The sequence below is a fragment of the Palaemon carinicauda genome, chromosome 2, assembly GCF_036898095.1.
Source record: "Palaemon carinicauda isolate YSFRI2023 chromosome 2, ASM3689809v2, whole genome shotgun sequence".
NCBI lineage: Eukaryota > Metazoa > Arthropoda > Malacostraca > Decapoda > Palaemonidae > Palaemon > Palaemon carinicauda.
This window is the reverse complement of record NC_090726.1, coordinates 46,390,222-46,415,221: the sequence shown is the minus strand read 5'-3', so window position 1 is coordinate 46,415,221 and position 25,000 is coordinate 46,390,222. Positions and strand designations below refer to the sequence as shown.

The window sequence follows — 25,000 nt, the reverse complement described above, 5'->3', positions numbered from 1 at the left end:
ACGGAGTTACAGTGTTATATTCATATGGAGTTATAGTGTTATATCCATACGGAGTTATACTGTTATTTCCATACGGAATGATAGTGTTATATCCGTATGGAGTTACAGTGTCATATCCATACGGAGTTGTATTGTTATATCCCTACGGAGTTACAGTGTTATATCCATATTGAGTTACAGTGTTATTTCCATACGGAGTTGTAGTGTTATATCCATACGGTGTTGTAGTGTTATATCCATATCGACTTGTAGTGTTATATCCATATTGAGTTACAGTGTTATATCCATACGGAGTTCTAGTGTTATATTCATACGGAGTTATAGTGTTATATCCAAATGGAGTTATAGTGTTATTTCCAGACGTAGTTATAGTGTTATATTCATATGGAGTTATAGTGTTATATCCATACGGAGTTATAGTGTTATATCTATATCGAGTTATAGTGTTATATCCATACGGAGTTATAGTGTTATATCCATACGGAGTTGTAGTGTTATATCCATATTGAGTTATAGTGTTATATCCATACGGAGTTGTAGTGTTATCTCCATATGTAGTTATAGTGTTATATCCATACGGAGTTATAGTGTTATATCCATACGAAGTTGTAGTGTTATACCCATATTGAGTTATAGTGTTATATCCATACGGAGTTGTAGTGTTATATCCATATGTAGTTATAGTGTTATATCCATACAGAGTTTAAGTGTTATATCCAAATGGAGTTACGGTGTTATATCCATACGGAGATAGTGTTATATCCATACGGAGTGACAGTGTTATATCAATACGGAGTTCTAGTGATACGGAGTTATAGTGTTATATCCATACAGAGTGACCGTGTTATATCCATACGGAGTTATATTGTTATTTCCATACAGTGTTATAGTGTTATTTCCATACGGAGTTGTAGTGTTATATCCATACGGAGTTACAGTGTTATATCCATACGGAGTTACAGTGTTATATCCATCTAGAGTTACTGTGTTATATCCATACGGAGTTTTAGTGTTATATCCACCTGGAGTTACGGTTTTATATCCATACAGAGTTACAGTGTTATATCCATACGGAGTTTTAGTGTTATATCCAAATGGAGTTACGGTGTTATATCCATACGGAGTTACAGTGTTATATCCATACGGAGATAGTGTTATATCCATACGGAGTGATAGTGTTATATCAATACGGAGTTCTAGTGTTACGGAGTTATAGTGTTATATCCATACAGAGTGACCGTGTTATATCCATACGGAGTTATATTGTTATTTCCATACAGTGTTATAATGTTATTTCCATACGGAGTTGTAGTGTTATATCCATATGGAGGTAGTGTTATATCCATACGGAGTTACAGTGTTATATCCATACGGAGTTACAGTGTTATATCCATCTAGAATTATAGTGTTATATCCATACGGAGTTCTAGTGTTATATCCATACGGAGTTATATTGTTATTTCCATACGGAGTTATAGTGTTATTTTCATACGGAGTTATGGTGTTATTTCCATATGGAGTTATAGTGTTATATCCATACGGAGTTACAGTGTTATATCCATACGGAGTTACAGTTATTTCCATCTAGAGTTATAGTGTTATATCCATACGGAGTTACAGTGTTATATCCATACGGAGTTACAGTGTTATATCCATCTAGAGTTATAGTGTTATATCCATACGGAGTTCTAGTGTTATATCCATACGGAGTTATATTGTTATATCCATATGGAGTTATAGTGTTATATCCATACGGAGTTGTAGTGTTATATCCATATGGAGTTATAGTGTTATATCCATACGGAGTTAGTGATATATCCATACGGAGTTGTAGTGTTATATCCATATGGAGGTAGTGATATATCCATACGGTGTTGTAGTGTTATTTCCATACGGAGTTATAGTGTTATATCCATACGGAGTTATAGTGTTATATTCATATGGAGTTATATTGTTATATCCATATGGAGTCACAGTGTTATATCCATACGGAGTTACAGTGTTATATCCATCTAGAGTTATAGTGTTATATCCATATGGAGTTCTAGTGTTATATCCATACGGAGTTATAGTGTTATATCCATACGGAGTTATATTGTTATATCCATATGGAGTTATAGTGTTATATCCATACGGAGTTGTAGTGTTATATCCATACGGAGTTAGTGTTATATCTATACGGAGTTCTAGTGTTATTTCCATATGGAGTTACAGTGTTATATCCATCTAGAGTTATAGTGTTATATCCATATGGAGTTCTAGTGTTATATCCATACGGAGTTATATTGTTATATCCATATGGAGTTATAGTGTTATATCCATACGGAGTTACAGTGTTATATCCATCTAGAGTTATAGTGTTATATCCATATGGAGTTATAGTGTTATATCCATATGGAGTTGTAGTGTTATATCCATATGGAGGTAGTCTTATATCCATATGGAGTTCTAGTGTTATTTCTATATGGAGTTACAGTGTTATATCCATCTAGAGTTATAGTGTTATATCCATATGGAGTTCTAGTGTCATATCCATACGGAGTTATATTGTTATATCCATATGGAGTTATAGTGTTATATCCATACGGAGTTACAGTGTTATAACCATATGGAGTTATATTGTTATATCCATATGTAGTTATAGTGTTATATCCATACGGAGTTATAGTGTTATATCCCTACGGAGTTATATTGTTATATCCATATGTAGTTATAGTGTTATATCCATACGGAGTTGTAGTGTTATATCCATACGGAGTTAGTGTTATATCCATACGGAGTTGTAGTGTTATATCCATACGGAGTTACAGTGTTATATTCATATGGAGTTACAGTGTTATATTCATATGGAGTTATAATGTTATATACATACGGAGTTGTAGTGTTATATCCATATGGAGGTAGTGATATATCCATACGGAGTTGTAGTGTTATATCCATATGGAGGTAGTGATATATCCATACGGAGTTGTAGTGTTATTTCCATACGGAGTTATAGTGTCATTTCCATACGGAGTTATAGTGTTATATTCATATGGAGTTATATTGTTATATCCATATGGAGTCACGGTGTTATATCCATACGGAGTTACGGTGTTGGAGTTATAGTATTATATCCATACGGAGTGACAGTGTTATATCCATATCGAGTTATAGTGTTATATCCATACGGAGTTACAGTGTTATATCCATACGGAGTGTTATATCCATACTGAGTTATAGTTTCTTAACGGCATGTTATGTCTTCAAAAGGACAAATAAAAATCACAGGATTGATTGAGGATAATTTCACTATTCAAGAACACATCCGAAAATTCTGTTTTGATTGATAACAAGCATTTATAGCTTCTCTCTCTCTCTCTCTCTCTCTCTCTCTCTCTCTCTCTCTCTCTCTCTCTCTCTCTCTCTCTAAAACACCGTGAAGTTTCCACCCAATATAACAAGCATTTACAGCCTCTCTCTCTCTCTCTAAAACACCGTGAAGTTTCCACCCAATATAACAAGCATTTACAGCCTCTCTCTCTCTTCTCTCTCTCTCTCTCCTCTCTCTCTCTCTCTCTCTCTCTCTCTCTCTCTCTCTCTCTCTCTTACAAATGAAAATGCCTTGCATGTCATAGCGAAGGGGTCAGCGAGATATACACGAATCAGACAAGTTGTCAGGCTGTATAGAACTCAGGGGGACTTAGGATTTTTCTTTTTTTTTTTTTTTTTTTTTTTGGCCAGTTGCAAGAGAAGGGTTAGACTGGGGTGGTTGACCAGAGAACTGCTGAGCTAACCTGGCTTAGGGGAAAATGTATTCTATACCCTGCTCGTATACATTCTTTAGTATAGAATACATTTTCCTCTTTGCATTTCATTCATTTTAGTTTTATCATAAATTATGTTTTTCAACTAATCCAGTGTTATATAATTATCGTAACATTGATAGTTACAAGAGAAAGTTTATCATAATAAATCTGTCACTTCGATATGTCATTAAATGCTAGACTACAGTAGCAATAGGGGTTTGGTTTGAAACCTTCTTGAAATGGAATTTTTATTTCTTAAATAAACTACAACTTTATTTTGCCCAATCATTTTGATTTTGTTATCTTGTGTTTTATAATTGTCTTTTTGGTCACTTGCTAGTTGAGGATTTAGTTTTACATTTATACATAGTAACATCAGTATATTTGCATGTTTTCCATTCTCTCTCTCTCTCTCTCTCTCTCTCTCTCCTCTCTCTCTCTCTCTCTCTCTCCTCTCTCTCCCTTACGGAGGAGGCTCAAGAGGAGAACTGTCAACATAAATTTTGCTCAGAAATTACCTTAACTGGAAATCCTAGGTACACTCCAAAGAGAGAGAGAGAGAGAGAGAGAGAGAGAGAGAGAGAGAGAGAGAGAGAGAGAGAGAGAGAGAGCAGGTGTTATCTTCATCGCGAATTTCCTTTAAGAAAACATTCCGGACTCCTTGAAAGGTCCTATTCATCACATATCGAAGTGGAGTGAGTGAGTTTTAAAGGTTTAAAGGTCGCTCATGAATTGCAGCGGCAAGGGATAGTGAGAGTGTCCTAGAGACTGACCATATATACATAGCGCCCAAGCCTTCTCACCACCTAAACTAGGACCAGGGAGGGCCAGGCAATGGCTACTGATGACTCAGCAATTAGACCTATACTCCCCACCCAAGCTAGGACTATGGAGAGCTAGGCAATTGCTGCTGATGTCTCAACAGGTAGCCCATAGATACATATCAGCACCCAAGCCTTCTCACCACCTAAACTAGGACCAGGGAGGGCCAGGCAATGGCTACTGATGACTCAGCAATTAGACCTATACTCTCCACCCAAGCTAGGACTATGGAGAGCTAGGCAAAGGCTGCTGATGACTCAACAGGTAGCCCATATATACATATCAGCGCCCAAGCTCCCTTCCCACCCAAAATAGGACCAGGGAAGACAAGGCAATGGCTACTGATAACTCAGCTGGTAGACCTATACTCTCCACCCAAGGTAGGACTATGGAGAGCTAGGCAACGGCTGCTGTTGACTCAACAGGAAGCCCATAGATACATATCAGCACCCAAGCCCCCTCCCAGCACCCAAGCCCCCTCCCCACCCAAACTAGGACCAAAGAAGACCAGGCAATGGCTGCTAATGACTCAGTAAGTAAAACTATACTCTCCACCCAAGCTAGGACCAGGGAGAGCTATGCAATGGCTGCTGATGACTCAACAGGTAGCCCATATATACATATCAGCACCCAAGCTCCCTCCCCACCCAAACTAGGACCAGGGAAGACCAGGCAATGGCTGCTAATGACTCAGTAAGTAGAACTATACTCTCCACCCATGCTAGGACCAGGGAGAGCTATGCAATGGCTGCTGATGACTCAACAGGTAGCCCATATATACATATCAGCACCCAAGCTCCCTCCCCACCCAAACTAGGACCAGGGAAGACCATGCAATGGCTGCTAATGACTCAGTAAGTAGAACTATACTCTACACCCAAGCTAGGACCAGGGAGAGGCAGGCTATGGCTGCTGATGACTCAACAGATAGCCCATATAGGCTATACTGTACATATCAGCGCCCAAGCTGCCTCTACACTCAAACTAGGACCAGGGAACACCAGGCAATGGCGGCTGATGACTCACCAGGTAAACCTATACTCTCCACCCAAGCTAGGACTCAACAGCTAGCCCTATAGACTCCTCCAAACCCCTATCCTTAGCTCACAAGGATGGTAAGGTTGCAGGCACTACGAGAAACTACCAAACTTGAGCGGGACTTGAATTCAATCCGGCAGATCACCAGTTAGGGATGTTTCCAATAGACACCCTCATCAGACTATCACACCCAAGACTTTGATCATGCTTGTCATCCTTTGTATTAATGGTGCGCTTGGAAAAGTAAATGGAACACTATCTCTCTAACAGAATATCCTTAATTAAGAATTAAGGCTTATAGGTAAAAGCATTGATCCCAAATGAGTGTTTGTAAGTGTATGCACTCGCGCAAGAGTCTAATTCTGTTCTGAGATCATCTTATTTGATAGATTAATCTACAGAGGATGTCTTTGATATAAGGTATTGGAAAGGAGACGCATCAGGCAACCGACCCCTTAGTTATTATTATTATTATTATTATTATTATTATTATTATTAATACTACTTGCTAAGCTACAACCCTAGTTGGGAAAGCGGGATGCTAAAACCCCAGAGGCCTAAATAGGGAAAAAAGCCCAGTGAGGAAAGTAAACAAGGAAAAATAAAATATTTTAAGAACAGTAACATTGAAATAAATATTTCCTCTATAAACTATAAGAAGTTTTAATAAAACGAGAGCAAGAGAAATTAGATTGAATAGTGTGCCCGAGTGTGATGTAGGTGGGGAAAGAAGATACACTGTTTATTATTATTATTATTATTAATATTATTATTATTATTATTAAATGCTAAGCTACAACCCTAGTTGGAAAAGCAGGATGCTATAAGCCCAGGGGCCCCAACAGGGAAAATAGCCCAGTGAGGAAAGGAAAGAAGGAAAAATAAAGTAATTTAGGAATAGTAACAATATTAAAATAAATATTTCCTATTTAAACTATAGAAACTTTAACAGAACAAGAGGAATGTTTGAAGTGTCTGTGACAACGCTGTCCAAACTTGTGGCTAAATACGTAAATTGGACATTTTGCTTGACTGTGACCTTGACCTTTGACCTTGACATTCCAAAATTTAATCATCTCGAGCGTTTTACCTAACAGTTAATCCCTGCAAGTTTCATTACTCTGCGATTAAAATTGTAGTCAGGAAGCTGTTCGCAAACAAACACATACACAAACAGGGTGTAAAACATAACCTCCTTCCAATTTCCTAGGTGGGGGTAATCAACCAACCGGTTTTCTAACAACCAAAACGGAATAATGTCTTCTTCTCCGGCCAAGGACACAATTTTTGGGGTGATATTTTCCCATCGACCAAAAATATATTATGTCGTAGAAGGAAGACCGACCATATTGGAAGAAGGTCATGGCACCATAGAGATGTTTACTGATTCGCCTCACTCCTTTTCCATATCCCGTTGGCGAAGGAAATTGAAAATGAGGAGGCGCCCTTTTTTATCAATTGATGCTTTGAGGGATTGATCATACAGAGAGAGAGAGAGAGAGAGAGAGAGAGAGAGAGAGAGAGAGAGAGAGAGAGAGAGAGAGAGAGAGAGAGAAGCTTCTTTCAAAATCTTGAGAACGTGAAGGCAAAAACTCTTCACGTTTAATTTCATGTTTTAAGCAATCGTATGAGAGAGAGAGAGAGAGAGAGAGAGAGAGAGAGAGAGAGAGAGAGAGAGAGAGAGAGAGAGAGAGAGAAATTCAATTTTTTTAAATCTTGAGCACGTAAAGGTAAAATCTCTTCACATTTAATTTCACGTTTTTGGCAATCATAGAAGAGAGAGAGAGAGAGAGAGAGAGAGAGAGAGAGAGAGAGAGAGAGAGAGAGAGAGAGAGAGAGAGAGAGAGAGAGAGAGAGAAAGCTTCTTTCAAAATCTTGAGCACTTAAAGGTAATATCTCTTCACATTTAATATCAGGTTTTAAAGAATCATTTTCTGTTTGAAAGAATAGTTGAAATTTGGTGACGAAAATTAAGGTATAGATTATAGTAATAGTTAAAATGGTCATTTAATAGGTCACTTCAGGGTTTTATTTACAAGATCTTGTATACATATACTTGCAATAATTGATGCTTCTCCTCCTACTCAAAGCTGCTACTGCAATTATATATATATATAATATATATATATATATATATATATATATATATATGTTTATGTATATATATATATATATATATATATATATTTATATATATATGTTTATGTATATATATATATATATATATATATATATATATATATATATTTATATATAATTTGCAGCTTCTGCTGCTTCTTCTCTTCCTCCTCTCAGGTGCTGCTAAAGGTTTTTTTTTTCTTTCTTTCTTTCTTTTATAAATATTGTCTATTTTAGTTTGATATATATATATATATATATATATATATATATATATATATATGTAATATAAATATATTTAAACATTACATTATTATTATAATTATTATTATTATTATCATCATTATTATTAGTAGTAGTATTACTTACTTACTTACTAAACTACAACCCCAATTGAAAAGCAAAATGCTATAAGGCCAAGGGCTCAACAAGAAAAATAGCCCATTGAGGAAAGGATATAAACTCTCTCTCTCTCTCTCTCTCTCTCTCTCTCTCTCTCTCTCTACATATATATATATATATATATATATGTATATATATATGTATATATATATACATATATATATATATATATATATATGTATATATATACACATACATATCCTTCAACCCTGAGTTAATACCTTTGCAACAGGAAATCCGAGCTACCTTTAATATCAGCGAAAGGATTCTGTCTGACTCTCCCGGGAAAAAAGATCCTCTAGGATCTACCTGCAAATCCTTTCCCGAATAATTGATGCTCGCAGGATAATACCTGTGGTGTCATTTCCTTTCATGATGAAAATGAAAAATTAATAAAGTGAATTATTCAGCTATTAGAATAAATTAAAATGCATAAAAGTATGAGTTTCAATTATTGACGGCTTTATATATTTATTATTGTAAAGAAAGTAAATAAAGAAATAAACTACAAAAGCAGTAATGAACAACTAATATATGATATAAGAAATAATAAATATATAAGGCAGTCAATAATTGAAACTCATACTTTTATGCATTTTAATTCATTATAATAGCTGAATAATTCACTTATTCATTTTTCATTTTCATCGTGAAAGGAAATGACACCACAGGTATTATCGTGGGAGCAGCAATTATCCGGGAAAGGATTATGCAGGTAGATCCTAAAGGATCTTTTTTCCCGGGAGAGTCAGACAGAATCCCTTCGTTGATATTATAGGTAGCTCGGAGAGAGAGAGAGAGAGAGAGAGAGAGAGAGAGAGAGAGAGAGTTTATATCCTTTCCTCAATGGGCTATTTTTCTTGTTGAGCCCTTGGCCTTATAGCATTCTGCTTTTTCAATTAGGGTTGTTGCTTAGTAAGTAATAATAATAATAATAATAATAATAATAATAATGTAATGATTAAATATGTTTAGATTACATATATATATATATATATATATATATCAAACTAATGTAGACGATATTATAACAAGTAAAAAAAAAAAAGAAAAAAAAAAAAGCATGTGGGCAGGACAAAAAGAATAATAGGTTTGAACATCGATCATGCGTGACAATGCCTTAGAGTGACCATAACATATGATCAGCGCCCAAGGGCACTCTTTCCACCCAAGCTGGGACCAGGGAGGACCAGGCAATGGCTGCTGATGACTCAGCAGGTAGACCCTATTGGCTCTCCCAAACTCCCCATCCTTAGGTCACAAGGATGGCAAGGTTGCAGACACTAACAAGAGACTGTCGAGCCTGAGCGGGTCTCGAATCCCAGTCCAGTGATGTCTACTCTCTCTCTCTCTCCTCTCTCTCTCTCTCTCTCTCTCTCATTAGGTTATCATTAGCCCGATCTATAGTCAATTCTTTTTTAATTAAGCACATTTGCACTGAATCGCAGGAGTGCCCTTTTAGCTCGGAAAATTTTCCTAATCGCTTATTCGTTCGGCAAAATAATTCTAACCAATCAGCTCGTAGGAATCTTTTCCGAGCTAAAAGGGCACCCCTGCGAGTCTGTGCATATGCACCTCATTACAAAAACTTGAGTTTATTAATAGCTAATTCATCTCTCTCTCTCTCTCTCTCTCTCTCTCTCTCTCTCTCTCTCTCCTGTTACACAATATATAAGACAATATAGAAGTAAATAATTTATGCAAACATATATAAGTTGACTATCATAATACATTTAACTCTCTCTCTCTCTCTCTCTCTCTCTCTCTCTCTCTCTCTCTCTCCTGTTACACAATATATAAGACAATATAGAAGTAAATAATTTATGCAAACATATATAAGTTGACAATCATAATACATTTAACTCTCTCTCTCTCTCTCTCTCTCTCTCTCTCTCTCTCTCTCATTAGGTTAAATAAACTATTGCGTTGGATTATTGTTCTTGATTCATAATTTCTCTTCTCTTTCTTTCTTTCCAGGTGAGTTTCGTCTGTGTTCGTATGTTCGTTCCACTATCGGCTTGATATGGCTAGGTTTTTGCAGTGGTGACGCTGTGAGTAGTTTTGATTAAAGTTTTCTCTATATCTATATTGAATATATTATATATATAATTTATATATACAGTATGTGTGTATATATAGTATACCTATATACTGTATACGTACTTTGTATATATGATTCATATATGTGTGTATATATATATATATATATATGTATATATATTCATATATATACATTATATATATACTATATATATTATATATATATATATATGTATATATATATACTGTATATATATACTATATATATATATATATATATTTATATATATATATTGTATATGTATACTATATATATATATACATATATATATATATATATATATTTATATATATCATATATATAAATATATATATATATATATATATGTATGTATATATATATATATATATATATACACACACATATATATATCTAGTTGTTTTCACTAACAAGATATGCCTCTAGATAACGATTACAGCAAGATTCGTGTTTCGTATATCAAATCGTATAAGCACTTCCGTTAAGTAAACTTATATGGCATCATTTGCTTCATAAATTCACATAGAAGTAAAAATCTTATACGGTACTACAGAACGCAGATCTTTTCATGGGAGGTTGTATCTGTCTCTCCTCTCTTTGTAAAATTAATTGTAAATCGGGATTCTGTATTAACCCAACTGTTTTTTTTTTTTTTTTTTTTTTTTTTTTTTTTCTTTTTTTTTTTTTTTTTTTTTTAATTCTATAGAAATATAAATTTCAGGATATGATTAGAATGAGAAAGGATTGATTGATTGATTTAAAGTTTTCAGGCATCCTGACATCAAATGAGAAAGGATTAATGAGGTAAAATCATTCAAGTATTTAGGAACTATGATCTCTAATGCAGGGTCTTTAGGATTGGATTTTAATGAAAGATTTAAAAAAGAAATTCAGACAATGGTTAGGTTGGGTAAAATTTGGAAATCAAATCACCTGAAATTACATATACCAATCAGACTACATATCAGTTTAGTGAGATCGGTGTTACTATATGGACATGAGTCGTGTAATGATAATGAAACATTATCCAACAGATTTTTAGATTTGAGACCAAAGCCCTCAGAAGGATATTTGGAGTTAAATGACAGGACAGGATTAGAAATGAAACCATAAGAGAGATTACTCGGGTGCCATTTGTGGATGTGATCATGGTGAGGGGTAGATGGAGATGGTTTGGACATGCTCTTCGCACTTCCCAAAGGAGATTAATTCACCAAACTTTCACACCTGGGCTCCACAAGGGACTAGACGAGTTGGAAGATCCAGGCCTACATGGCTGAGGTCTATGAAGCGTGAAGTAGGAGATGATGAATGGAGAAGTATTGAATTGAAAGCTCAAGATAGAGATGATTGGCGAAATCTAACCGAGGCCCTTAGCGTCAATAGGCGTAGGAGGAGAAGATGATGATGATAGAAATACCTTTAAATCTCATAGTATTATAATTATTATTATTATTGTTAGTAGTAGTAGTAGTAGTAGTAGTATTACTTGAGAAACTACAACCTTAGGTGGAAAAGCGAGATGCTATAAGCCCAAGGGCTCCAATAGTGAAAATAGCCCATTGAGGAAAGGAAATAAGGAACAACTACAAGAGAAGTTTAAGCGAAAAGAAGAATATAGTATATATAAGTAGATAAAACCCCTGATGGTTGTAGGGGCTTTTAAAGAAGGTAATTCATTATAAAATCCTAATATTTAAGCGCCTAGAATAAAGCCACATAATTTCCCAGAGGTAATAGTATATTTAGTGTCTTCCTGTGAGTGAATAGCTTAATTTTTTATAAATTTTTGTTCATGATTTACGTTAGTGTCTTAATGAATTTCGGTTTTTTTTTCAATTTAATTTTATTGGTTTTCAAAAAATGTTTTCATACACAAAATAGGATATGCAATTGATATTAATAAGTAAATAGCTTAATTTTTTATATTTTTTTTTCATGATATATGTTAGTGTCTTAATGAATTTCAGTGTTTTTTTTTTTCAATTTAATTTTATTGGTTTTCAAAAAATATTTTCATACACAAAATAGGATATCCAATTGTTATTAATAAGTAAATAGCTTAATTTTTTATAAAAAAAAAAATTTCATGATATATGTTAGTGTCTTAATGAATTTCAGTGTTTTTTTTTTTTCAATTTAATTTTCTTGATTTTCAAAATATATTTACATACACAAAATAGGATATCCAATTGTTATTAATAAGTAAATAGCTTAATTTTTTTTCATGATATACGTTAGTGTCTTAATGAATTTCAGTGTTTTTTTTTTTTCAATTTAATTTTCTTGATTTTCAAAAAATATTTTCATACGCAAAATATGATATTCAATTGTTATTAATAAGTAAATAGCTTAATTTTTCATATTTTTTTGTCATGATAGACGTTAGTGTCTTAATGAAGTTTAGTATTTTTTTTTTTCAATTTAATTTTATTGGTTTTCAAAAAATATTTTCATACACAAAATAGGATATCCAATTGTTATTGATAAGTAAATAGCTTATTTTTTTTTATAAATTTTTTTCATGATGTACGTTAGTGTCTTAATGAATTTCAGTGTTTTTTCAAAATTTAATTTTATTGTTTTTCAAAAAATATCTTCATACACAAAATAGGATATCCAATTGTTATTAATAAGTAAATAGCTTAATTTTTTATAAATATTTTTCATGATATACGTTAATTTCTTATTGAATTTCAGTGGGTTTTTTTTCAATTTATTTTTATTGGTTTTCAAAAAATTGTTTCATACACAAAATAGGATATCCAATTGTTATTAATAAGTAAATAGCTTAATTCTTTATAAAAAAAAAAATTTCATGATATACGTTAGTGTCTTAATGAATTTCAGTGTTTTTTTTTTTCAATTTAATTTTATTGATTTTCAAAAAATATTTTCATACAAAATAGGATATCCAATTGTTATTAATTAGTAAATAGCTTATTTTTTTTTATAAAAACATTTTCATGATAGACGTTAGTGTCTCAATGAATTTCAGTTTGGTTTTTTTAATTTAATTTTATTGGTTTTCAAAAAATATTTTCATACACAAAATAGGATATCCAATTGTTATTAATATGTAAATAGCTTATTTATTTATTTATTTTTTTTTTAAGTTATACGTTACTGTCTTCCTAGATTTCAGTTTTTTAAATTTAAGATTGTGTTTTTTTTATTCTTTATTATCTTACAAAATTGAATCTCCAAATCTTTCAAATCAGTTATTATTATCTTATTTTAACCTTTTTTTTTCTTTTTTTCAGCTTTTTTTATTTGATTTTAGTGATTTTGAAAAAAAAAAAATATGTTCATACACATGAAATATAATATCCAGTCCTTTCCATAGAGTGGTTAGCTTAATTTTTGTCCTTTTTATGCTAAACATTAGTGTCTTACTGAATATCAGATTTTTAAAATATTTTAGGGATTTAAAAAAAAATCATGTTCATACTCATAAAATATGATAATTAGTGTTTTCCAATGAGTAATTAGCTTAATTTTTGTCCTTTTTTATGGTATACATTAATGTCTTACTGAATATCAGTATTTTAAAACTATTTTAGGGTTTATTTTTTAAATCATTATGTTCATACTCATAAAATATGATAATTAGTGTTTTTCAATGAGTGATTAGCTTATTTTTTGTCCTTTTTATGCTAAACATTAGTGTCTTACTGAATATCAGATTTTTAAAACTATTTTAGGGTTTAAAAAAAAAAATCATTATGTTCATACTTATAAAGTATGATAATTAGTGTTTTCCAATGGGTGATTAGCTTAATTTTTGTCCTTTTTATGGTATACATTAGTGTCTTACTGAATATTAGTATTCTAAAATTATTTTAGGGGTTTCAAAAAAAAAAAAATTTATACTCATAAGATACAATGATTAATTAGTGTTTTCCAATGAGTGATTAGCTTTTTTTTTCCTTTTTATGCTAAACATTAGTGTCTTACTGAATATCAGTATTTTAAAACTATTTTAGGGGTTTTCAAAAAAAAAAAAAAACATTTTCATACTCATAAAATATGATAATTAGAGTTTTCCAATGTGTGATTAGCTTATTTTTTGTCATTTTTATGGTATACATTAGTGTCTTACTGAATTTCATTTTTTTAAACTATTTTACGGGTTTTCAAAAAAAAAAAATCATGTTTATACTCATAAAATATGATAATTAGTGTTTTCCAATGAGTGATTATCTTATTTTTTTCCCTTTTTATGGTATACATTAGTGTTTTACTGGATTTAAGTTTTTTAACACAATTTCAGTGATTTCCAAAAAAAAATCTAACTTTTCCTCGCACATAATTCGATCAGGTTCTATTTCTGACTCTGATAAAAGACTTTCCAGGAAATTATTGTTTACTCGCCTACAAGCCAGCAGCGTTCCCTTTGAAGTTCGAGTTTTACCTTCCAATGCGAGGACGTTTTATTTAATTGCTTTGGAAGGTATAAAACTCAATTTAAAACTCCGCGTCGTTTTAGTGTAGGTCTAATTTAATGTTGCTGTTCTTGAAATATTCTATTTGGAATGTTAATTACTTCTTTTGTAGCTTATTTATTTCCTTGTTTCCTTTCCTTACTGGGCTATTTTTAGTTGGAGCCCTTGGGTTTATAGCATCCGGCTTTTCCAACTAGGGTTGTAGGTTTACTTGTAATAATGATAATAATAATAATGATAATGTATCGAACAATCTATATTTATACTATTAATATACATTTCAATTCACTATAGTCGCCGCAAAGATTCCGGGCGAATTAAGCCCCACCCCACGATGACGTCATAGCCAATCACGTTGTCTTCCACGTTAACAGTGGTTGCAATACATCCCTTAACAAATTTCAAACTATACTAACTTATAAGCAGCGGTCATGACATATCTTACAGATTTCAGGATATACTAACATAAGTAGCTGTCATATTGCTTCTTACAAATTTCAGTCTATACTAACTTATAATCACTTTAAGGGGATGTGTTGTGACTGCTTTTAACGGAGAGACGACGTGATTGGCTATGACGTTATTGGGGGTGGGGCTTATTTCATGACGTCATCGGGAGGTGGGGTTTATTTCGCCCGGAATCTCTGCGGCGACTGTAGATATTTCAAGGTTTGTTTTGTACTTATCCAACTAACTTCTTAGTCCTCTTTAGTTCATTTAGAGGAAGAGTAAAGTTCAGTTTATTGCAATCTACTTTCATATTCCGAGAGAAATTAAAAACCTCACAGATAGAGTGAGGAAGTCTTCCATTATAACAGTAGATTAGGAAAATATTTTGATATTAAGATATCAACACGGCTAAACAAATTTGCTATTATCAACCTATTGTAAGTCCACCTTCCTCTCTCTCTCTCTCTCTCTCTCTCTCTCTCTCTCTCTCTCAACTTTATTATTAAAGTTATGTGAACAAATTTGCTAATTTCATTCTTTTGTAAGTCATATCTCTCTCTCTCTCTCTCTCTCTCTCTCTCTCTCTCTATCTCTCTCTCTCTCTCTCTCTCTAAACTTTATTATTAAAGCCGTGAACAAATTTGCTAATTTCATTCTTTTGTAAGTCATATCTCTCTCTCTCTCTCTCTCTCTCTCTCTCTCTCTGAACTTTATTATTAAAGCTATGTAAACAAATTTGTTAATTTCATTCTTTTGTAAGTCATATCTCTCTCTCTCTCTCTCTCTCTCTCTCTCTCTCTCTCTAAACTTTCATAATTATTAAAGCCATGCTAACAAATTTGGTAATTTCATTCTTTTGTAAGTCATCTCTCTCTCTCTCTCTCTCTCTCTCTCTCTCTCTCTCTCTAAACTTTATTATTAAAGCTATGCGAACAAATTTGCTAATTACATTCTTTTGTAAGTCATATCTCTCTCTCTCTCTCTCTCTCTCTCTCTCTCTCTCTCGTTACTTTGGAAGTATTTTGCATAATTCAAGAATATGAGTGTAGTTAAGAAGGTGGAAGTTCCCCAAAATCAAATTAGGAAGGTTGATTATGAATACTAACATTGTTACACCCATATCTCCATCTACACCCAGTTCATTTGGCTACTCTGAGACACAGACGAAGAGGAATAGGAGGAGGAGGAGGAGGAGGAGGAGGAGGAGGAGGAGGAGAAGGAGAAGGAGGAGGAGAAAGAATAGGAAGACGAAGGAGAAGAAGTAATGGTAATGAATGAAGGGTTCTAAGAATGAGAATAGGGTGGTGAGATTTTCTTAGAATAAAGTTATGGAAATGAAAGAGCGTAAGAAGATTGAGTAACACTGTACACAGGAACTCGTATATATACACACATACGTATATATATATATATATATATATGTATATATATATGAATATATATATATATATATATATATTTATATATATGAATATATATATACTGTATATATGTTCATATATATATATATTTATATATATATACATATATATATATATTTATATATGAATATATATATATATATATATATACTGTATATATATTTATATATGAATATATGCATATGTATATGTAAATATATATATATATATATATACTGTATATATATTTATATATGAATATATACATATGTATATGTAAATATATATATATATATATATATATATATTTATATATATATATATATATATATACTGTATACATATGCGAATGTCTATTCCACATAGCTACAGCCACAGTTAACTAATATAATTTCACTAATTTTATTACTGAAAATAAATCTGCCCTTACATTTATTCGTGAATCTGCGTGACCTAACACCTAACTATAAATTACACAACACCACAGAGAGAGAGAGAGAGAGAGAGAGAGAGAGAGAGAGAGTGGACTTACAAAAAAAATGAAAAAAGCAAATGTATTTACAAATTTTTAAAAATTTTGGAAAGTTTTTAGAGAGAGAGAGAGAGAGAGAGAGAGAGAGAGAGAGAGGTGAACTTACAAAAGATTGATAAAAAGCAAATGTATTTAGAAAGTTTTAAAAATTTTGGAAAGTTTTTAGAGAGAGAGAGAGAGAGAGAGAGAGAGAGAGAGAACCTCCATTTAGACTCCAATAATATATTTTTCATCTTCCTTTATCGCCTCTGGAACTGAGCTGTCCTATTAAAACGAAATTGAGTTTCTCAGACCTCCGGAGAACTCTTCTTCTTCAGCGTTTGCAATTGGTCTGCTACTTATTCTTTTTTCTTATCTTTGATATGCTACATATGTGAATGGTAATTATTATAACTTTTGGTATGATAATTGCTATCTCTTTTGATGGGGCTAAATTTGTATTTATATACACAAATTCACATATATACAATATCATATATATATATATATATATATATATAAATATATATATATATATATATATGTGTGTGTGTGTGTGTTTGTGTATGTACATAGTTATATATTATGCTGAATAGCTTTATATCTATATATTTTATGTATATATATATATATATATATACAATATATATATATATATATATACAATATATATATATATATATATATAGTGTATATGTGTATATATATGCGTGTGCGTAAATATATATATGTATATATATTACACATGTATATACAGTATATATATATATATATATTATATTGTATATATACACGACTATGCGCTTTTTATGAAAGAAAAAAAATCTATCCTCTATAAATTCTACAAACGGTTACATATTGGAAATAAGGATTTTATTTTTATTTTCAAACGAGATTAGGAAAAACTTTATGACCGAACTTTGTTATTGTTTCCTTCGTAAGAGGCAAAGTTTTATAACCGTAGAATATTGTATCCAAACCGTGAAATTCCGGGTCTTGGGTTCAGTGAAATATGACTCCAGTATCGTGTAACTTTATTGATATGGTTGGAAGGGTTTCACTGGAATAGGGGCGTGGGGGCGGGGGGGTGGGGGGCTGTAGTTTCCTTCGTGTATCCAATTTCGAATTTTATATATATAAGGAGCAGTTCCATCAAGAAATATTACTTGAAATGCTATTAGTTACTTTTTTTTATTTAATATAAGCACTTGTCTTTCAAAAATAATTTTTTTTTTCCGTAAAGTATTTTGATTTGGAATAACGTCATATCGCGTCCCGCGAACCTTTATTATTATTATTATTATTATTATTATTATTATTATTATTATTATTATTATTATAAGCTAAGCTACAACCCTAGTTGGAAAAGCAATATGCCATAAGCCCAGGGGCTTCAACAGGGAAAATAGCCCAGTAAAGAAAGGAAACAAGGAAATATGAAATATTTGAATAACATTCACAACATTAAATTAAATATTTCCTATATAAACTATAAAAGCTTTAACAAAACAAGAGGAAGAGAAATAAGATAGAATAGTGTGTCAGAGTGTACCCTCAAGCAAGAGTACTCTAACCTAAGACAGTGGAAGACCATGGTACAGAGGATATGACACTACCCAAGAATAGAGAACAATGGTTTGATTTTTTGAGTGTCCTTCTCCTACAAGAGCTGCTTGCCATAGCTAAAGTCTCTTCTACCCTTACCAAGAGGAAAGTGGCCACTGAACAACTACAGTGCAGTAGTTAGCCCCTTGGGTGAAGAATTGTTTGGTAATCTCAAGTGTTGTCAGGTGAATGAGGACAGAGGAGAATCTGTAAAGAATAGGCCAGACTATTCGGTGTCTGTGTAGGCAAAGGGGAAATGAACCGTAACCAGAGAGAAGGATCCAATGTAGTACTGTCTGGCCTGTCAAAGGACCCCAAAACTCACTAGCGGTAATATCTCAACGGGTGGCTGGTGCCCTGGCCAACAAATTTACTAATATAGTTGTAATCTATTGGTCTTTTCTTTTTGTAGTTTTTTGTGTAAAATATATATATATTTGTGTAATTTTGTAAATCTCATACTCCGGAAGGGGTCGATAGAATAAAAATTTGCCTTTACACTGTCGCATCAGAAACTCCAAAACACTCTGTCAATCATAGATGTTTGTTTTTTCTTTATGTTTTTTTCGTAAAGTATTTTGATTTCGAATGACGTCATATTGCGTCCTGCTAACCCTATAAAATTCAAATGTCGATATTTTGCTTTCGGTTCCCTGATCTCTCTGAGATTTACGGCGTCTACAGAAGGCTCAGCCAGTGTTGGGAGGAACATTGCAAACTCTGAGATGCTTTTTTTGGATCTTTGATACTAGTATACGCGTCCCGTCAAAAATGACGCATAAATGTTTAATAGATGTGCACGCGTATGAACACGCACAGATTCAACCCTTTCCTTAACTACTTACCCATCTCACCAGGGTATGACTACTCTCTCTCTCGCTCTCTCTCTCTCTCTCTCTCTCTCTCTCTCTCTCTCTCTCTCTCCTACCCGAGGGAAAGGGACTGACCGAGTAGTTATGCGTCTGAGCGTGACCGGAAAATAATATATATATATATATATATATATACAGTATATATATGTGTATGTATGTAGGTATTTATATATATATATATACATACACACACATATATATACATATATATATATATATATATGTGTGTGTATGTATCTCTCTCTCTCTCTCTCTCTCTCTCTCTCTCTCTATATATATATATATATGTGTGTGTGTGTGTGTGTGTGTGATCCATTTTAACGTTATTCCTGATCTTAATATATTTTAATATTCTTTGTTTCCTTACCTCACTGTGCTATTTCCCCAGTTTTCCCTTGTTTCTTATAGCACCCTGGTTCTCCAACTAGGGTTGTAGCTTGGCTAGTAAAACTATTCTCATTTGCCTTAAATAAGTTTTGGTGTCCTCTGATATAGATCCGGATGAATATATTTGAATTTGAAACTATTGAAACGAAACTTGAAAACTCGCTGGTATGAATTAATCAAGGACTATCATTGATATTCAATTAATTATTCTTTCATTTAAGATTAGATTTTTTCAGAATTCTTTTTATAACAACCAACGCTACGTTAGTTTTTTATTATTATTTTTCTTCTTCTTTTATTATTATTATTATTATTATTATTATTATTATTATTAGCTAAGCCACAATGCTATTATTATTATTATCATTATTATTATTATTATTATGATTATTAGCTAAGCCACAACCCTATTATTATTATAATTATTATTATTATTATTATTATTATTATTATTTTTATTATGATTATTAGCTAAGCCACAACCCTATTATTATTATTATTATTATTATTATTATTATTATTAGCTAAGTCACAACCCTATTATTATTATTATTATTATTATTATTATTATTATTATTATTATTATTATTATTATTAATATTATTAGCTAAGTCATAACACTATTATTATTATTATTATTATTATTATTATTATCATTATTATTATTATTATTATTACCTAAGCCACAACCCTAGTTGGAAAAGCAGGATGCTACCAACCCAAGTGTTCCAACAGGGGAAAATAGCCCAGAGAGGAAAGGAAACATGGTAATAAATAAAGTACAAGAGAAGCAATGAAAAATGAAAATTGAATATTTCAAGAACAGCAACAACAGTAAAATAGTTTTTTTTTTTTTTATCCTGCGTTCAAATTACAGGCTGGAGGATCTTAACACTTTCTTCAATTGAGGTTTATACAATGGAGAGGATAATGTCCCACTAGAGTAGACCCGCTGAGATCTCTCTCCATGTCCCTTAATGGCCGGTAAAGGTCAAAAGGTCAGGCTGTGAAAGCACTTACGTAATGAGGGTCCTTTGTCCATCATTATTGGAGGATAAAAAGGACATTGTGATGATGACTTTATTATGGCATGCAGGATTCTGGTGAAAGGTCAGTGTATGCTCAAATTAGGTCAAGAAGAATTAAGATTGTTAAAAGAAATGCTTATAGGCCTAATATGCAGTATAAATAACAGGATAGATTTTTCTGTATGTTAATGATAAAGTATATTATTATTATTATTATTAATATTATTATTATTATTATTACTAGCTAAGCTACAACCCTAGTTGGAAAAGCAGGATGCTATAATCCCAAGGGCTCCAACAGGGAAAAATAGCCCAGTGAGGAAAGGAAAAGATAAGAAATAAAATATTTTAAGAGCAGTAACAATACTAAAATGAATATTTTGATATTTGAAGGTTAAAAAAGGGCATTTTGATGATGACTTTATTATGGCATGCAGGTGATAGGTGATGTATGTATATATATATATATATATATATACATATACACAGTATATATATATATATATATATATAACCAGACACTTTTACTCAACTATATATGGAAGAATTGTATACTCATATACCACCTGAAAATTTGATATAGAATATAGTAAACTGATATATCCTTTTAATTATATTAATCATTAAGCCCATGTTCCCTATAAAATATATTGCCCTATTATTTGGAAAAAGAAATAAAAATAAAAATTCTCTTGATTATGTTTATTTAAAATTCATACACTTCATTCCACATGAAGCTTTGGTATAGAATTTAGTAAACTGATATATTCCTATAAAATTTATTACCCTTTTATTTGAAGAAAAATTATATTGAACCTCAACTTTCGTTCCATATTATTGAGGGGCAGTGGAACATGGCGGAGATTTGGCATAGTTAATCCGTGATTTCATTCATTAGTTTTTGCTTAATGAAAATGGATATTCATTAACAGTTGAATCAAATAGATTATAATCCATATTTTTAACTTGATAGTAATTTTTCATTTTCATATTTTTATAGACGAGCGTTGTAATATTACAATGTCTTATTTTAATTATTTTTTTGCCTAATGAAATGGGCATTCATTAACAATTTAATCATGAAGATTACAGAATATTATTCATATTTTTAATTTGATAGTAATTTATCTCTTTCATATTTTTATATATGAGCTATGTGTAATTACCACAATGTCTTATTTTGATTATTATTTTTTTGCCTAATAAAATGGTCATTCATTAACAATTTAATCATGTAAATTATAGAATATTATTCATATTTTTAACTTGATAGTAATGTTTCTCTTTCATATTTTTATAGATGAGCTATGTGTAATTACTACAATGTCTTATTTTAATTATTATTTTTTTTTTTTTTTGCCTAATGAAAAGGTCATTCATTAACAATTTAATCATGTAAATTATAGAATATTATTCATATTTTTAACTTGATAGTAATTTTTCTCTTTCATATTTTTATAGACGAGCTATGTGTAATTACCACAATGTCTTATTTTGATTATTATTTTTTTGCCTAATAAAATGGGCATTCATTAACAATTTAATCATGAAGATTATAGAATATTATTCATATTTTTAATTTGATAGTAATTTATCTCTTTCATATTTTTATATATGAGCTATGTGTAATTACCACAATGTCTTATTTTGATTATTATTTTTTTGCCTAATAAAATGGTCATTCATTAACAATTTAATCATGTAAATTATAGAATATTATTCATATTTTTAACTTGATAGTAATGTTTCTCTTTCATATTTTTATAGATGAGCTATGTGTAATTACTACAATGTCTTATTTTAATTATTATTTTTTTTTTTTTTGCCTAATGAAAAGGTCATTCATTAACAATTTAATCATGTAAATTATAGAATATTATTCATATTTTTAACTTGATAGTAATTTTTCTCTTTCATATTTTTATAGACGAGCTATGTGTAATTACCACAATGTCTTATTTTGATTATTATTTTTTTGCCTAATAAAATGGGCATTCATTAACAATTTAATCATGAAGATTATAGAATATTATTCATATTTTTAATTTGATAGTAATTTATCTCTTTCATATTTTTATATATGAGCTATGTGTAATTACCACAATGTCTTATTTTGATTATTATTTTTTTGCCTAATAAAATGGGCATTCATTAACAATTTAATCATGAAGATTATAGAATATTATTCATATTTTTAATTTGATAGTAATTTATCTCTTTCATATTTTTATATATGAGCTATGTGTAATTACCACAATGTCTTATTTTGATTATTATTTTTTTGCCTAATAAAATGGGCATTCATTAACAATTTAATCATGAAGATTATAGAATATTATTCATATTTTTAACTTGATAGTAATGTTTCTCTTTCATATTTTATAGACGAGCGTAGTGTTATTACCGCAATATGGTATTTTATTATTGCGTGAGTGATAGATTTAATATAATTTTATTTTGATTGATTTTTCATAGAAGAAGGCATGAGTCCGTGCTTTTATGTTGAAATATGTCAAGTTGTGGTGGCCGTTGTGATAACGTCCCTGACTGGGGTTCGAGTCCCGCTCAAACTCATTAGTTTCTTTGGTCTCGGCAACCTCATTCTATTTGTGAGATAAAGATGGGGTGTTTTGGGGAAGCCTATAGGTCTATCTGCTGACTCATCAGCAGCCATAACCTGGCCCTTCTTGGTCCTAGCTTGGGCGGAGAGGGGGTGACTTGGCCGCTGTATATATGGTTAGTCTCTAGGGCATTGTCCTGCTCGATAGGGCAGTGTCACTGTCCCCTGCCTCTGCCATTCATGAGCAGCCTTTAAACCTTTAAAGTGATATATCTTTCTTCGCTTACTGTTGGACTTGAGTGTCTTTACTTACGTACAGTTGGACACGGGAATCCCTGTCACACCTCGCTCCGAAGAAATGCACCCTGTCACACCATTACTTCGCGGCGGGTAACCAAACAGATAGTGTAGTTAGAGATAACAGAGGTTGTGGGCGTGGCTAAACACAGGAACTCGCCGAGCAGTAAGGGTGTGGCTGGGTACACTTTCTCAGAGTGAGGTGTATCGGGAATTCTGGTGTCCAACTGTACACTTTTTTAATTTGTTTTAACCGAATGCATAAAAAAGTCAGAATTATTATTATTATTATTATTATTATTATTATTATTACAAGCTAAGCTACAACCCAAGTTGGAAAAGCAGGATGCTAAAAGCCCAAGGGCTCTAACAGGGAAAAATAGCCCAGTGAGGAAAGGAAATAAGGAAATGAATAAACTACATGAAAATTAATTAATAAACATAAATTATTTCAAGATCAGTAACAATTTTAAAATAGATCTATTATAAATAAACTATAAAAAAGAGTCTTTTATCAGCCTGTTCAATATAAGAAAAATCTCTGCAAGTTTGAACTTCTGAAGTTCCACCGATTCAACTACCTGATTGGGAAGATCATCCCTTAATCTGGTGGTAGTAGGTTGGCCAGGGCACCAGCCACCCGTTGACATACTACCGCTGGAGAATTACTGGGTCCTTTGACTGGTCAAACAGTACTACATTAGATCCTTCTCTCTGGTTACGGTTCACTTTCCCTTTGCCCACACATACACCGAATAGTCTGGTCTATTCTTTACAGATTCTCCTCTGTCCTCATACACCTGACAACACAGATTACCAAACAATTCTTTTCCACTTCAGGGGTTATTGCACTGTAATTGTTCAGTGGCTACTTTCCTCTCGGTAAGGGTAGAAGATACTCTTTAGCTATGGTAAGAAGCTCTTCTGGGAGAAGGAGACTCCAAAATCAAACCATTGTTCTCTATTCTTGTGTAGTGCCATAGCCTCTGTACCATGGTCTTCCACTGTCTTTGGTTAGAGTTCTCTTGCTTGAGGGTACACTCAATCACACTATTTTATGTTCTTGCTCTTCCTCTTGTTATTTTGAAGTTTTTATAGTTTATATATGACAGATTTATTTTTAGATAGATGTTGTTCTTAAAGTTCTCTTTTAGTTTATTTCCTTATTTTCTTTCCTCACTGAGCTATTTTCCCCGT

The 25,000-nt window shown here is 31.9% G+C and overlaps 6 protein-coding genes across 6 annotated transcripts in view; all 6 read right to left on the bottom strand.

The window, feature by feature from the left end:
• The window catches only part of LOC137616383 (ice nucleation protein InaA-like), a 3,589-nt gene extending 2,917 nt beyond the window's left edge, over positions 1-672 (bottom strand). Inside the window, exons 1-2 of the mRNA XM_068346083.1 lie at positions 651-672; positions 155-546 (exon numbers count right to left, since the gene is read on the bottom strand). Of these exons, the coding sequence (XP_068202184.1) occupies positions 155-546; positions 651-672 (414 nt within the window). The remainder of the gene's footprint in view (positions 1-154; positions 547-650) is intronic.
• LOC137624565 (WSCD family member AGAP003962-like) overlaps positions 1-25,000 on the bottom strand; it is a 392,441-nt gene that overhangs the window by 146,695 nt on the left and 220,746 nt on the right. The gene's annotated exons all lie outside the window — the stretch shown is intronic.
• Positions 799-1,164, bottom strand: LOC137616376 (oviduct-specific glycoprotein-like). The gene has a single exon (XM_068346069.1). It carries the CDS (start codon positions 1,162-1,164, stop codon positions 799-801), a length of 366 nt encoding a protein of 121 aa, XP_068202170.1.
• LOC137616371 (uncharacterized) lies at positions 1,315-1,822 on the bottom strand. Its single transcript, XM_068346057.1, has 2 exons — positions 1,619-1,822; positions 1,315-1,584 (listed from the first exon to the last, which is right to left on the bottom strand). The coding sequence occupies exons 1-2, from the start codon at positions 1,820-1,822 to the stop codon at positions 1,315-1,317; spliced, it is 474 nt and encodes a 157-aa protein (XP_068202158.1).
• On the bottom strand, positions 1,837-2,202 carry LOC137616367 (oviduct-specific glycoprotein-like). Its single transcript, XM_068346042.1, has one exon. The coding sequence runs from the start codon at positions 2,200-2,202 to the stop codon at positions 1,837-1,839; it is 366 nt and encodes a 121-aa protein (XP_068202143.1).
• LOC137616359 (oviduct-specific glycoprotein-like) lies at positions 2,409-2,940 on the bottom strand. Its single transcript, XM_068346030.1, has 2 exons — positions 2,755-2,940; positions 2,409-2,678 (listed from the first exon to the last, which is right to left on the bottom strand). Exons 1-2 carry the CDS (start codon positions 2,938-2,940, stop codon positions 2,409-2,411), a joined length of 456 nt encoding a protein of 151 aa, XP_068202131.1.

What these genes read in the sequence shown, in the direction of transcription:
- LOC137616367 (XM_068346042.1), bottom strand. Translation starts at nt 2,202, where the DNA reads ATGGAAATAACACTAGAACTCCGTATAGATATAACACTAACTCCGTAT.
- LOC137616359 (XM_068346030.1), bottom strand. Translation starts at nt 2,940, where the DNA reads ATGGATATAACACTACAACTCCGTATGGATATATCACTACCTCCATAT. An exon ending in ATGGATATAACACTAACTCC is followed by an intron (nt 2,679 to 2,754) that starts GTATGGATATAA and finishes ATAACTCCGTAG; the next exon opens with GGATATAACACTATAACTCC.
- LOC137616376 (XM_068346069.1), bottom strand. Translation starts at nt 1,164, where the DNA reads ATGGATATAACACTATCTCCGTATGGATATAACACTGTAACTCCGTAT.
- LOC137616371 (XM_068346057.1), bottom strand. Translation starts at nt 1,822, where the DNA reads ATGGATATATCACTAACTCCGTATGGATATAACACTATAACTCCATAT. An exon ending in CTCCGTATGGATATAACACT is followed by an intron (nt 1,585 to 1,618) that starts GTAACTCCGTAT and finishes CTATAACTCTAG; the next exon opens with ATGGAAATAACTGTAACTCC.